At 42.3% G+C, this 12098-nt stretch overlaps 1 protein-coding gene across 2 annotated transcripts in view; it reads right to left on the bottom strand.

The window, feature by feature from the left end:
- LOC148036932 (pseudouridine synthase and archaeosine transglycosylase (PUA) domain-containing protein) overlaps positions 1 to 12098 on the bottom strand; it is a 129885-nt gene that overhangs the window by 43041 nt on the left and 74746 nt on the right. For both annotated transcript variants that reach the window (XM_087675858.1, XM_087675857.1), the window contains exons 3-5: positions 9249 to 9316; positions 8974 to 9071; positions 8632 to 8768 (exon numbers count right to left, since the gene is read on the bottom strand). In XM_087675858.1, coding sequence (XP_087531984.1) covers positions 8632 to 8768; positions 8974 to 9071; positions 9249 to 9316 — 303 coding nt within the window. The remainder of the gene's footprint in view (positions 1 to 8631; positions 8769 to 8973; positions 9072 to 9248; positions 9317 to 12098) is intronic.

Below are 12098 nucleotides of genomic sequence, written 5' to 3'. Positions count from 1 at the left end.
GATAGTCCATATCTAACATAACAAATGCATGTTTTAATTCAGCCTTGAAATCTATGAAAGCCTGTTTGAGACCATAAAGAGATTTGTTTAGCTTGCATACTATGTGCTCTTTCCCCTTAACCACAAACCCTAGAGGTTGTGACACATAAATATCCTCATGCAAATCCTTCTTCAAGAATGATGTCTTAATGTCCAACTAATGTACCTTCCAACCATAATTTGCAACCATAGCAATTACACACCTCACCGTACTCATACAAGATATAGAAGCAAAAGTCTCTTCATAATCTATGCCCTTCTTTTGTGTATAGCCTTTTGCTACTAACCATGCTATGTACCTGTCAATGGTACCATCAGCCTTGTGTTTGAGTTGAAAACCCCATTTTGTGCCAATGATCTTCTTACCAAGTGGTAAATCCACAAGATCCCATGTAGAGTTACTGGCAATAGAGTCTAACTCATATTGCATAGCATGCATCCAATGTACATCTTGCTAAGTTTCATCCAAGGAAGTAGGCTCATCATCATCCAACAACGAGCTCATAAATAGATGCTCATCACAATCTACTTCCATAGAATCAACTCAATGCACTCCCCCTGCATCATGTGATGCATGTCTAGCAGCCCTTCTAGTACATTGAGCTAAAGGAGCATCCATTTTACTCTCTTGGAGAGTTTGTAACAACCATCTCGGGACTGTTTTTGCTGCATTTACAGTGGCGCTTTCATGCAGTACTGCATCTTCCACTGTATGTGGCAAACCATCATTAATACCCTACTGTTCAGGCACATGGTGTGCAGCAACAGATTACTGTATTATGTATGTCCGGCCATTTACACCAGGCATGAACTCCAAAGAAAGTGGCAAGAGACCCTCAAAGACATCACCAATGTCATGGGTGGTTGGCATTTGAAATTGATCATGTGAAAATGCAACATTTTCAGCAACTATGACATCTCTACTGAAAAAAACTTTCCTTCTACTGCGTCATACAAGCAATAGCCCTTGCTTTCCAAACTATAGCCAATAAATATGCATGTTACAACCTTGTCATCAAACTTCCCATGAAGCTCTTTTGGATCTTGTGCATAGGCTATGCAACCAAATACCTGAAAGTATTCAGCCTTGGATTTCTTGCCATGCCAAGCTTCAAATGGGATGATTATCTTTAGTGCCTTAGTGGGTGCATGATTCAACACATGATTTGCACACTGAAGGCCTTCTAACCAAAATTTATGAGATAGCCCCTTACTTTTGAGCATACAACGAGCCATCTCCATAAGAGTGTGATTCTTCCTTTTAGTGAGACCAATCTACTGAGGAGTCATTCTAATAGTGGCTTGATGCATAATGCCATGATCAAGTAAATGTGTCTCAAAAGCACGAGATATGTACTCCCCCCCTCTATCCATGAAAATGCATACACTAGCCAGTTTCAGCCTCAAGCTTTGCAACAAGATGTTCAAAATGCATAAACACATCAGATTTTGCTTTCAGCCTATACACCCATGTATACCGAGAGTAGTCGTCCACAAAGTTGGCTGAAACATCACCATCAGTAGGATTGTTGGCTAATGTCTCTTGGACAGCTAAAGCGGAGTCCTTTTTCTTCTCTTTGGCTAATCTCTTACGGCATTCATCAATATAGCGAGCTAGCTTCTTGCAATAATGACATTTTCTCTTCTTTTTAGACTCTTCTATGTCCAAGACAGCCTTATTTGATGGCTGACCAGTATCACCCTTTTGCTGATTTTTTGCATTTTGCTGGACTTTTCCTTTGCCTTTGAACTTGGAAAGCATAGCCACATCTCCTAAAAGTAATGCAACATTCTTCCAAGTTTGTTCCTCTTGCAACAGAGGCCTTCCAACTCCACAAATATAAGGGGCTACTGCCCCTCCTCAAAGACAACATCAAAGAGGTGTGGAAACCAAGATACGGCTCTAGAAGAGAGTTCACTTTGATGTTTTCCAATTCAGCATCCTCAATGATTTCATCCACATTGGACAACTACTCACGCAAATTGTGTATGTGAGTAAGGTGATCTATCATGCTATCACCCTCATCCATGTTCACGTTGGCCAACTCTCTACGGAGATAAGATATTCCGGCCTCATTACGTGCTGCAAACATACACTCAAGTACATCCCATAATGATTTTGAGAACTTGCAAGACCAAATGTGTGGAATGATCGATCTTTTCACTAACAAGGCAATTAAAGAAAGTACCTATGCAATCTTTTGAGTCCCATCTCCTCTGATTCTCGGTAGGAGAGGGAGGAGGGGCAGCAGCACCAACAACCTATCCTCTAGCATTACACTAAGGTGTTTGAGGTGCAAGACCTCTTGGTCGTTGCAAATCACCTGTAACATAGTCCCACAAGTCTTTTGCTGCAAGAAGGTTGTGGACCATAAAACTCTACAATAGATAGTTTGATCCATCAAGTTTGTCCCGAGTGAGGAAACCAAGGATATTGCTCTAATCATTAGTTCCCTGACGTGCCACGCTGCAGTAATGGACAGAAATCTGCAGCCAAATACTTCTCTGTTAAAGTATAGATTGTTGATCGGTGAACTCCGGAGATCTTAAGACAGGAGTTCGACATGATGGATCTTGGGATCCTACACTTCTTCCTTGGTTTGATTTATTAGATGGCATAGGGCATCTTCATATCCTTGCATAGGTACACCTCTAAATTACTTTAGGAGTTTGGCATGGTGGAGCGTCAGCCTATTTCTTGCCCCATGGAGCCAAAGTCCAAGTTATTGACAATCGGTGATTCCCTTCCAGATACTACCTAGTACATGCGTCTTGTTGACTCATTGATCTGGCTTATTCACACTCGGCAAAACATTTCCTTTATGGTGGCATTGTCTTCTTTCATGCAAACTCCTACTCAAGCTCACTGGAGAGTCACTTTGTGTATTCTGCCATATTTACAAGGGGCTCGATCCTATGGGATCATGTACGGAGAGAGGGCCACACTGTCTAGATGAAGTGACTCAGATTAGACAATTGATGTGAATCTGAGATGATACAGTACTACAGGTTATACTTTCTCCCTTGGATCAGGAGCTATTTCATGGGACAGTAAGAAGCAGCCTGTTGTGGCACTTTCTTCTATAGAGGTAGAGTACTATGCTCTTTGTTCCATAGCTATGGAGGTAGTTTGGCTTTGCTGGATGTTGGCAAAGATTGACTTTCCACAGACAAGTCCCACTCAATTGAGTGCGAATAACTAGAGTACCTTAGCTCTCGCCAAGAACCCTGTGTTTCATGCTCGCACAAAGCACATAGAGGTTCAGTGTCGTTGTGTATAACAAGCTGATTGTGGATTCTAGGTTAGCGGTGATCTACTATCCTACGGCGGACAATGTGGCGGACCTCTTCACGAAGCCTTTGCCCAAGGCTTCTATGCTTCATCCAATGAGCTTGTTAGGTCTTTGAACTTTCTCAGGATCTAAGAGGGGGTGTTTGCATGTCTTATTTTTGTAAATCAATCTATCATCTCCCGGTTGTGATCTTTGTCACAATCTGACAGAGATATAGGAGCTCTAACAATTTTGTGTGTTTTCTTGTGAGTCTCTAGCCCTCGGATGGCCACATAATCATTTCACATCCCCCAGAATGCCACATCAGCAGCATTTCTGCATTTTTTTAATGCAGTCGGACTGTGCAGGCGGCCATATTTTGGCAGCAGTCGGTCAGTTTTGATGGATTTCAGCTATTAATAGCTGATGTTTGGGCTGGGGCAGATCACTTCTTCCTTTGCTTTTCAGGTGCTCCATCAGGTGGCTGCAGTCTTCTCCATCTCCCACATGGACAGCAGGTTGCATACTCTCAATCTCCGTCATTGTCGGTGCTGCTGTCATCATTTCAGCCTGAACCAATGCCTCCATTGACACCTTGGGCTGTGTGCAGGGACTGATTAGTCCACTCCTTTGTATTCCGCATTCTTCTTCAGTGAGTGCAGATTTCTTTCCTTCATCCCTTGCCATCTTTCTCTCTCTTTCTCTTCGTGTTCATGGTTCTCTTCCACTATGCACTCTCACAAGATCGAGTCATCCATGCTGCCAAAGTGTTGAATACCATGATTTTGGTTTCCCAAGATTCACTATGAGATCTCCATCTTTGCAAAAGGTATATAGTGCAGCCAAATGATGTTATAAGCCATCCGATGAGTCTGAAATGAGTACAATATCATCAGCATATAATAATATTAGTATTAACACTCCAACTAGGCTAGCTCTATCTCCACCTCCCCTATCAATGTACTCAAGCAGCTCGTCCATATATAGTTCAAATAGCGTGGGTGAGAGTGGACATCACTATTTTACTCCTATGGTGCTATCAATCCTCTCAAACATCCCTCTAGGTGTATGCATATGGCCTGTGACTCTCTTGTAAAATGCATAAATGCCCCACTGCATACCCTTTGGTACTCCAATCTCTTGCAATCTCTACATGATACGTGCTCGAGGTATTGTGTCAAATGCCTTATGGAAATCTACAAAGCAGCAATAAATCCTCCTCCTTGGTCTTGGCCTTCCTCAATGATCACCCTAGGTGTGAGAATATGGTCCAATGCAGTGTATCCACATCTAAAACTAGCTTTCCCCTATGCTCTCTTGCCCTTCATCTCAAAACCATGCAATGAGCTCATGATTTGATATCGATCCATAAATCTTAGCCAACATGTGACCGATCATGATGGTCCTATAGATACTGGGGGCCAAAGGGGTCGTCACTCGTACTACTCTATTGAGCATACATGCTAATATGGGTGCAAGTGTGTCACATGCATGTGAGAAATGCTTTGCCACTAGACCGTCCTCATCTTGTGCCTCCCATTTTGTAGTCTATAGATAACTTCTCTAACATCCTACCAGTGAAGAAGAAGGTTTCACGTTTTTCTTTTAGGGTTTCACATTTTGCATTTATGGTTTCACAATGGACAGCCCTAAAAAAGGGGCTAGGCACCCATAGTGGGGCGCCACCCTAGACAGTCGGCGCCCTCCCTCCGTGTGCCACCTTAGACAATCTCTTGCCTATTTATAGGCTGCCTCTGTCACTCATTCTTCACGGTTGATTCATTCAGTCCGTCACCTCTTCTCTCCAGCCTCTCCACTGCCCTCACACCCCTTCAAGAGGACATTGTGGTTCATAGTTCGTGGTTGTCTTTATCATCTTCCTTGTGCTACTTCACCCTTGTTCCCTTATATCACATTCACTCCATGATTCAGATCTTCATCATTCCATTCATCAGAGTTTCTTCTCTCTTCTCTTCTCTTCTCCATGTTTGCCGAATTCACTCCGTGTTCCTCCGCGCAAACCCTACTGTCTTGCTGGTACGTCATCTTTTGACATGGTATCAAAGTTGGATTTGCTCAAACAACAGCAAAGATCCTCCATTCCAATGACGGCAAAGATGGTGGTGGGTCCAACATCCACTTCTCTTCTTCTTCCACTACATCAAAATCTCGTTTTTGCAGGTTTTAGGTGTTTTCAGCTTGCTGCCCACACCCCTTTCGCAGAGGACATCGTAGTCTCAGCTGTCCCTTGCTGTCATCTACAATCTAATGCCTATTTCCAACCTTCCACCCGCAGTTTGCAACTGTTTACAGCAAAGTGACTGTTGCCGATCACTCTCCATTCAAAAAACAATCTCGTTTTTGTAGATTTCAGGTATTGCAACTTATTGCCCACACCCTGAACGCAGAGGACATCACGGTCCAAGCTGGCCATTGCTGTCTACAAGAGTGTAGCACCTATTTCCAACCTATCACACACTGTTCGAAGCTGATTTTAGCATACTGACTGCTACTGCTAGTTTTTCCTACCTTTTTTGTCTTTCGCTCCTACTGCCTGCATTTGCTGTTTTCTCTCCTGCAATCTACATTTTTAGTCTTTCTCTCTCTTGCAGCCTGCGTTTGCTATTTTCTTTCTCTTGCACCCTGTGTTTTTAGTCTTTCTCTCTCCTCACCTGCGTTTTTAGTCTTTCTCTCCTCACCTGTGTTTTTCCATTGGTTGCAACCTCTTACTACTGGTAGCATCCTCCTCCCACTAGCAGCTCACTTCCAGCCCTTCCACTGCCCTCCCACCCCTTGTGGCGGACATTGCGGTCCGTGCTTCACACTACCCTCACACCCCTTGAGACGGATATTGCGGTTCATGATTCTTGGCTAATCTCTTCCTTCTTCAACAAGGCACATTGGTACCCATGGCTTCTTTACCAACAAATGACCAAACTACTGGGTGCTCCTACTGCGGCACAAATGGTCATCCCACCAAAGATTGCTGACTTCGACCTTTGCTCCCCACCCCCCCAAAGTATATGTGTCTTCCACCAAGCACTCCTTGTGCCACCTCTCTTTTCTAGGCCACAAAGATCGTTTTATGCATCGTCTATCAGAGTACTATGCTCAAGGCAATAAGACGCATCCGATGCGCACTAAGTCCTTTTTCGAGCACATGGAGGATTGATTGGTGCTAAGACCTCCCGGAGATCATCACAATGCCAGCGGCAGTCTTCTCCAACCTATTTTCGGGTACAGTGGCCACCACGGCCTGTGGTTCTACAGACCACTCCATCGAGAGACAGTGATTGTTTAATACCGTCTCCTTGTCAATTCGCTCCTTCGAGAGACTGTGGCTGCTCAACTCCTTTCTCTTCTTCGCTTCCCGGTTCGCTCCATTGAGAAGTAGCAATTGTTGCCCACTCATTGCTCAATCTGAGCCCCACCCTTCACTCTCACCCACTCAGGTTCGAGAGGCCAACTCTGGGCGTTCTTCACCACCCCAAATGCCTTCTTTGGCACGACTGGCACGGCACTTCCTTCATTCTCAAACATTTCAAAGTCCGTGATCCATGAGTTTTTGGATTCCCTATCTATCTCAAAGGGGGATTCAAAGACAAATGATCTTTCTTTGCTCTCTGAGGGAGTATCTACATCTACTGCAACTTCAAAGAGGACTCCTATTCCTCCAATTTCACAGGGGATGCCCACCCACCGCTCAATTCTTCGCACACCTTGGTGGAGGCCTTTTACCTTCTTCTTTTACCCTAAGATGGGATAGCTTCCTTCCAATAGTCATCTCACTTATTGATTCCCAAGATCTCAACGATCTACCTAAATCGAGGCCTTGGAGATTTAGCCACAGCATGGTGACTATGCCTTCGTATTCATGGCTTCTCTCCCGAGGTTGAGTTTCGAGTTCTCCAGCTCACTCTGTCTACTGTTCTTTACTGCAGGTTACCTTTCACGTGAAAATCTTGGATCTTAGGGATCCTCTACATCTTCTTCCTCCTCTTCTTCTTGCCTTGGTCACTTGGTCAACATAGAGTCAACTCCCAAGATCAAGTACGGGCATATCCTTATGGTTCTCGCACCACACAAAGTCTGACATTCCTCCTATGCATTGCATGCTTTCATCATCTTTGTACTAGGGCGATTGAGCAAGTGAACAATTTTACCACAAGGGACACTATCCAAGTGGCACCTGTTGCATGAGCATTCTTTACTATGTAGCATTTCATCTCCACCTCTCTCTTCTCTTGTTCCCCTTTTTATGCCTGAGAGAGGATGTTGAGAAACCCTTCACATGCAATTTGTGTTCTACATTTTGCGTTTAGGGTTTCGCATTTTACTTTTAGGGTTTCACGTTTTGCGTTTAGGGTTTCACAGTGGACAGTCCCAAAAAGGGCCTGGGCGCCCACAATGGGGCGCCACCCTAGACAGCCGGCACCCTCCCTCCAAGCGCCACCCTAGACAACTCTTGCCTATTTATAAGCTGCCTCTTTCATTCATTCTTCACAACTGATTCATTCAGTCCGTCACCTCTTCTCTCCAACCTCTCCACTGTCCTCACACCCCTTCAGGAGGACATTGTGGTTCGTGGTTCGTGGCTATCTTCATCATCTTTCTTGTGCTACGACACCCTTGTTCCCTTATATCACATTCGCTCCATGATTCAGATCTTCATCATTCCATTCATCAAAGTTTCTTCTCTCCTCTTCTCTTCTCGATGTTTGCCAAGTTCACTCCGTGTTCCTCCTTGCAAACCCTACTATCTCGCTGGTACGTCATCTTTTGATAGAGGCTGCATCGGTGTTTGTCCCGGTACACCATACAATTGTCTTCCATAATGGTGCCAAGCATCAAGCTATGTAATTTGTATAGAAGGCTGTCTCTCTGTGAAACATTCTCCATGCTCTTTTGCTATCCCGTCCTGAAAATTGCTGGTATATCTCTGTCTCAAACTTTGCCTAGTAGTCTCGCTTCTTCTTCTTCTTCACACAAGGTGTCTGAAAAGCATCCTTGCTTGGCAGTGTGTCCAAGTGCCCAAAGCAATCTCTCTCCATAGGCGTGTAAGAATGCACAAGAGGAGGTAGAAAAGGCCCATCAACAACCAGAGAGGGGAGCCACTACATATAACATTCCATCAGCCTTAAACACAGCTTGAGGTTAAATTTTTAAGTGCACATTATTACACTCCAAAGTGTCTTGCTTCTAAACATGCCGAAAAGGAAAAAGAGAAACCATGATAAACAAATGTATGGTCCAGTCTAATGGCCTGTATGAAAACTGTGTCAAAAAGCAAGGATTAGGATCTTGCTGCTAATATTCATACCACAGGTGCTTCTGCTGGTACGCTTTCATCCAAATCTCCCCCAGGTGATGTCAAACCTGGACACATGATATTTGCTCCAGCAAGGACAAATTTTATAGCTCCCCTGTCAACTCTGAAATGTTTCATAATGCTCGGATCTGGATAACAAAAAGAAGGGTAGAGGGAGGAAAATAATATATCAATAAAAACTGAAAATACAGAAAAGCAGGCTGAACTATTTACACCCCTATAACCTGCATCTGTTACCTTAAAAAATTTGATGGTGCTCTTTCTATTTAAAGTACATGAAGAAAAAACTATCCAAAGCACAGTGTTTCTAAACGTAATGAGACTGGAACTCACATTGATGGAGAAGTCGTAATGTTGGCATATAAGGACCATCTCGAACATTAAAGAAAAGTGGCACGTTGTTTACCACAACCAAATTGACATGGTTCTGACTGTCCATGCAGCAAGTTCCAAAAAGTGAGTAAGCATAATAGGTTCTTAAATTCTTTAAAAGGAAGGAAGACATGAACATGAATAATTTGTAAATGTAGAAGCATATTCTTTTGGATGCTCAGAAAACTGTATGTAAATCAAAGATACAGGCACATGAGATTGATCTAGAGCAGTACCATTTTGCCACAATAAGAGGTGACTTCTTTGGAAGTAGGTCCTCAAGTAAAGGCTCCAGATCTGGGTACTGACATGACATGATTGCAAGAACCAAGATCAGCAGACACCAAGATTCAAAGTCAGATGAAATTTGTGTGCAAGTAACCTAGATAAACAAACTTTGGGATTCTTTCTTATGATTTCACATTAAACTTACTTCCCACAAATTCATTTATGGTAAAAACATTGAAACTTTTTCCACCAGAATTTCATATAGTGATGACCGTGCACCAGATTAAATAACCAATATTCAGGGAGGCAAAATTCTACAGCAGAGAAACCTTGACAATAACATGGTTCTTAACTGCTAACAGATAGATATATGAGGGACAATTAATCTATATAATGAAGGTGCCAAAGATGAGCTCCAAACACAATCTGCAAAATGAATCCTCTGCAAATCTGTGTCCAAATTTTCCCCATTGCTGGTGTGAAAATTGCTTAGAAAAATTCGGAACTGCGTCTGCAGAGAGCGTCACACATATCAATGGCCTTCATGTTCAGGACTCAAATATTCAGTATTGGATGCTCAAGATACAAATGACAAGTCAAACCCTTCTTTAAATTCCATTGTGAAAGCTTGCATTAGCAAAATATAAGACAAACACATAAAACAGAACCTCAGAATTTGATGTTTGCAAAGAAGCCAACTTACACAAGTATGAAAGGTTAAATTAACATAGAGTGAAAGTTACTCATAGCAAGTTCTATTTATCTTGGCAATAGTAAATCTAATGTTATATTTATTTTAGTGATGCATAATGCAAAGTGCCCAACATAGGTTATCTTCCCACAGCTAGCAGCATTGGAAATACATGTCATGAGCTAAATTTCAATGTCGCACATGGTTGGTAATTTGATCTACTTGATCATAACAAGACCCAACTTGAGTTTTTTTGACACATAGGTGTGTGCCACAGGCAGGGACAAGAGTAAGAGAAGAAAAAGTAAGAGATAGCATATCAAATCTGTCAACTAATGCCCACTCCCCGTTAACTAGTACTCGCTGCCCAATCACACACAAGCATCATTGACCACTCCCATATGCAAGTCACCATTGCACTGCTATGAGCATCATGTCAAATCAAGTAGGGTTTGCACATGTCTCCATGCCACATCAAGCACATCATCATCGAGGGATATTCCCTCCTTCAAGCCCACATGCAATTGAGATCATTAATCTTCTTAATCGTGACTTATCTTTTCATCTCATTATTAGCCCTTCTTATCAACTTTCTAAAAGAGTAGCCAGCTACTCTCTAATCCAATTGTTAGAGATTAGTCATCCCATGGACTAGCATTTCTCAGGCTACTATTGGTGTTGTCAGTTCTCTCTATTGAGAAACATGGATTTTGAGTATGGTTGGTTATGGAGATCAGAAGGCAAAGACTAAAACAATGATGACATAGACAAGAGACAACGATTGTTACTCAAGTGAATTAGGTTCCAAGATTAAGTACTTGGACTCATAAACACAATCTTGAGTAGGACATGACAAGGACACAGATTGGAAGTACAAAGTACAATAGCATTGCATTGAAATGAGAGCCACGTGCATGCTTGTATAACCTTTGAGTTGTTCCACTCTCCTCACTATGCTTATGGGATACAGAGCATACATCATTTGTCTATCTTCCAACACCCCCCTCAAATTATGAGTTCTTGCACTTGCTAGCTTTTGCACCCCCCCCCCCCCCCCCCAACATGATGACATGGCCCGAGAGACTAGCTCATAGGCAGCCTAGTCAAGTTAAAGCTTGAAACTTTACATCTTTGGTAAGGGTTTTTACCAAAGCAGATTCAGTAAGAGAAATAAAGATCTACTATAGGAAAACGCATGATCCACTATGGGAAAGATAAAATGGAAAATTCTTCAAAACAATCCGTCAAAGTTGTTATTGGTAGCGGAAGTATTTTCTTCATCTTCTTCATTCATGAACTGATTTTGGTGGTGATTATTTTGAAACTGTTATGCTCTTTTCTTGTGAAAACATTCACTGGTTGTATGGAAAGTCTTGCCATAGTAATGACATATAATCCAATCCTTGTTGTTGGCCTTGAATCCTCGTCCACGTCCTTTTGCTCCATAAGTTCCCTTGGTGTACAAGAGATTATCCTTTGAGATAATTTCTTTTGCATCCTTATTTTTAGTTTACTTACCCCATCAATAGAGAATGCTCAATGTCTTTGAGTGAGAGATTAGAAACATTACTTAGGATAGACACAAGGTTCTCATATAATTCTTGATTTACACTTGCTAGTAGCACTGCTATGGCTTCATCCTCATCTATGTTCTTCTTTAAAGTTACAAGTTGAGTTTTTAGGCTCTTAAACTTGTTAATGTGCATGGTCATAGAAGAACTATCCTTTACATCTAGCTTATAGAATTGCATGAGTAATTTTACTTTTGAGTTTTTAGCTTGAGTTCCAAAGATTTTGTCAAGCTCACCCCATGCCTTTTTTGCATCTCTGATGCCCAAGATATGATGCAATACATCATCAAATAGTCCCCAAGCAATGATGCCTAGAGCCTTGTTGTTCATCTTTTTCCACTCTTTTGTCTTGGGCTAGACTTCTTCAACGAACCCGTCTTCCACATCTTCCTTCTTGCTATCTGCATCTCCTACATCATCCTCAAATAGATCCAGAGATCTTTCCTCATGAGATGGTACATTGTCTTTTCTTTCCAGGTGTGAAAGCCTTCACCATTGAATTTAGCTATTTGCTCAAGTTCAGACAATTTGAAGGTGATCTTACCGTAAGTATACTCGGGCAGTGTCTATCCTTTTACAATGAGATTGAGGCTTAC

The sequence above is a fragment of the Lygodium microphyllum genome, chromosome 4 (genome assembly GCF_053477565.2).
Source record: "Lygodium microphyllum isolate KBCC chromosome 4, Lygodium_microphyllum_v1.1.10, whole genome shotgun sequence".
Classification (NCBI taxonomy): Eukaryota; Viridiplantae; Streptophyta; class Polypodiopsida; order Schizaeales; family Lygodiaceae; genus Lygodium; species Lygodium microphyllum.
This window is presented reverse-complemented; position numbering and strand designations above follow the sequence as displayed.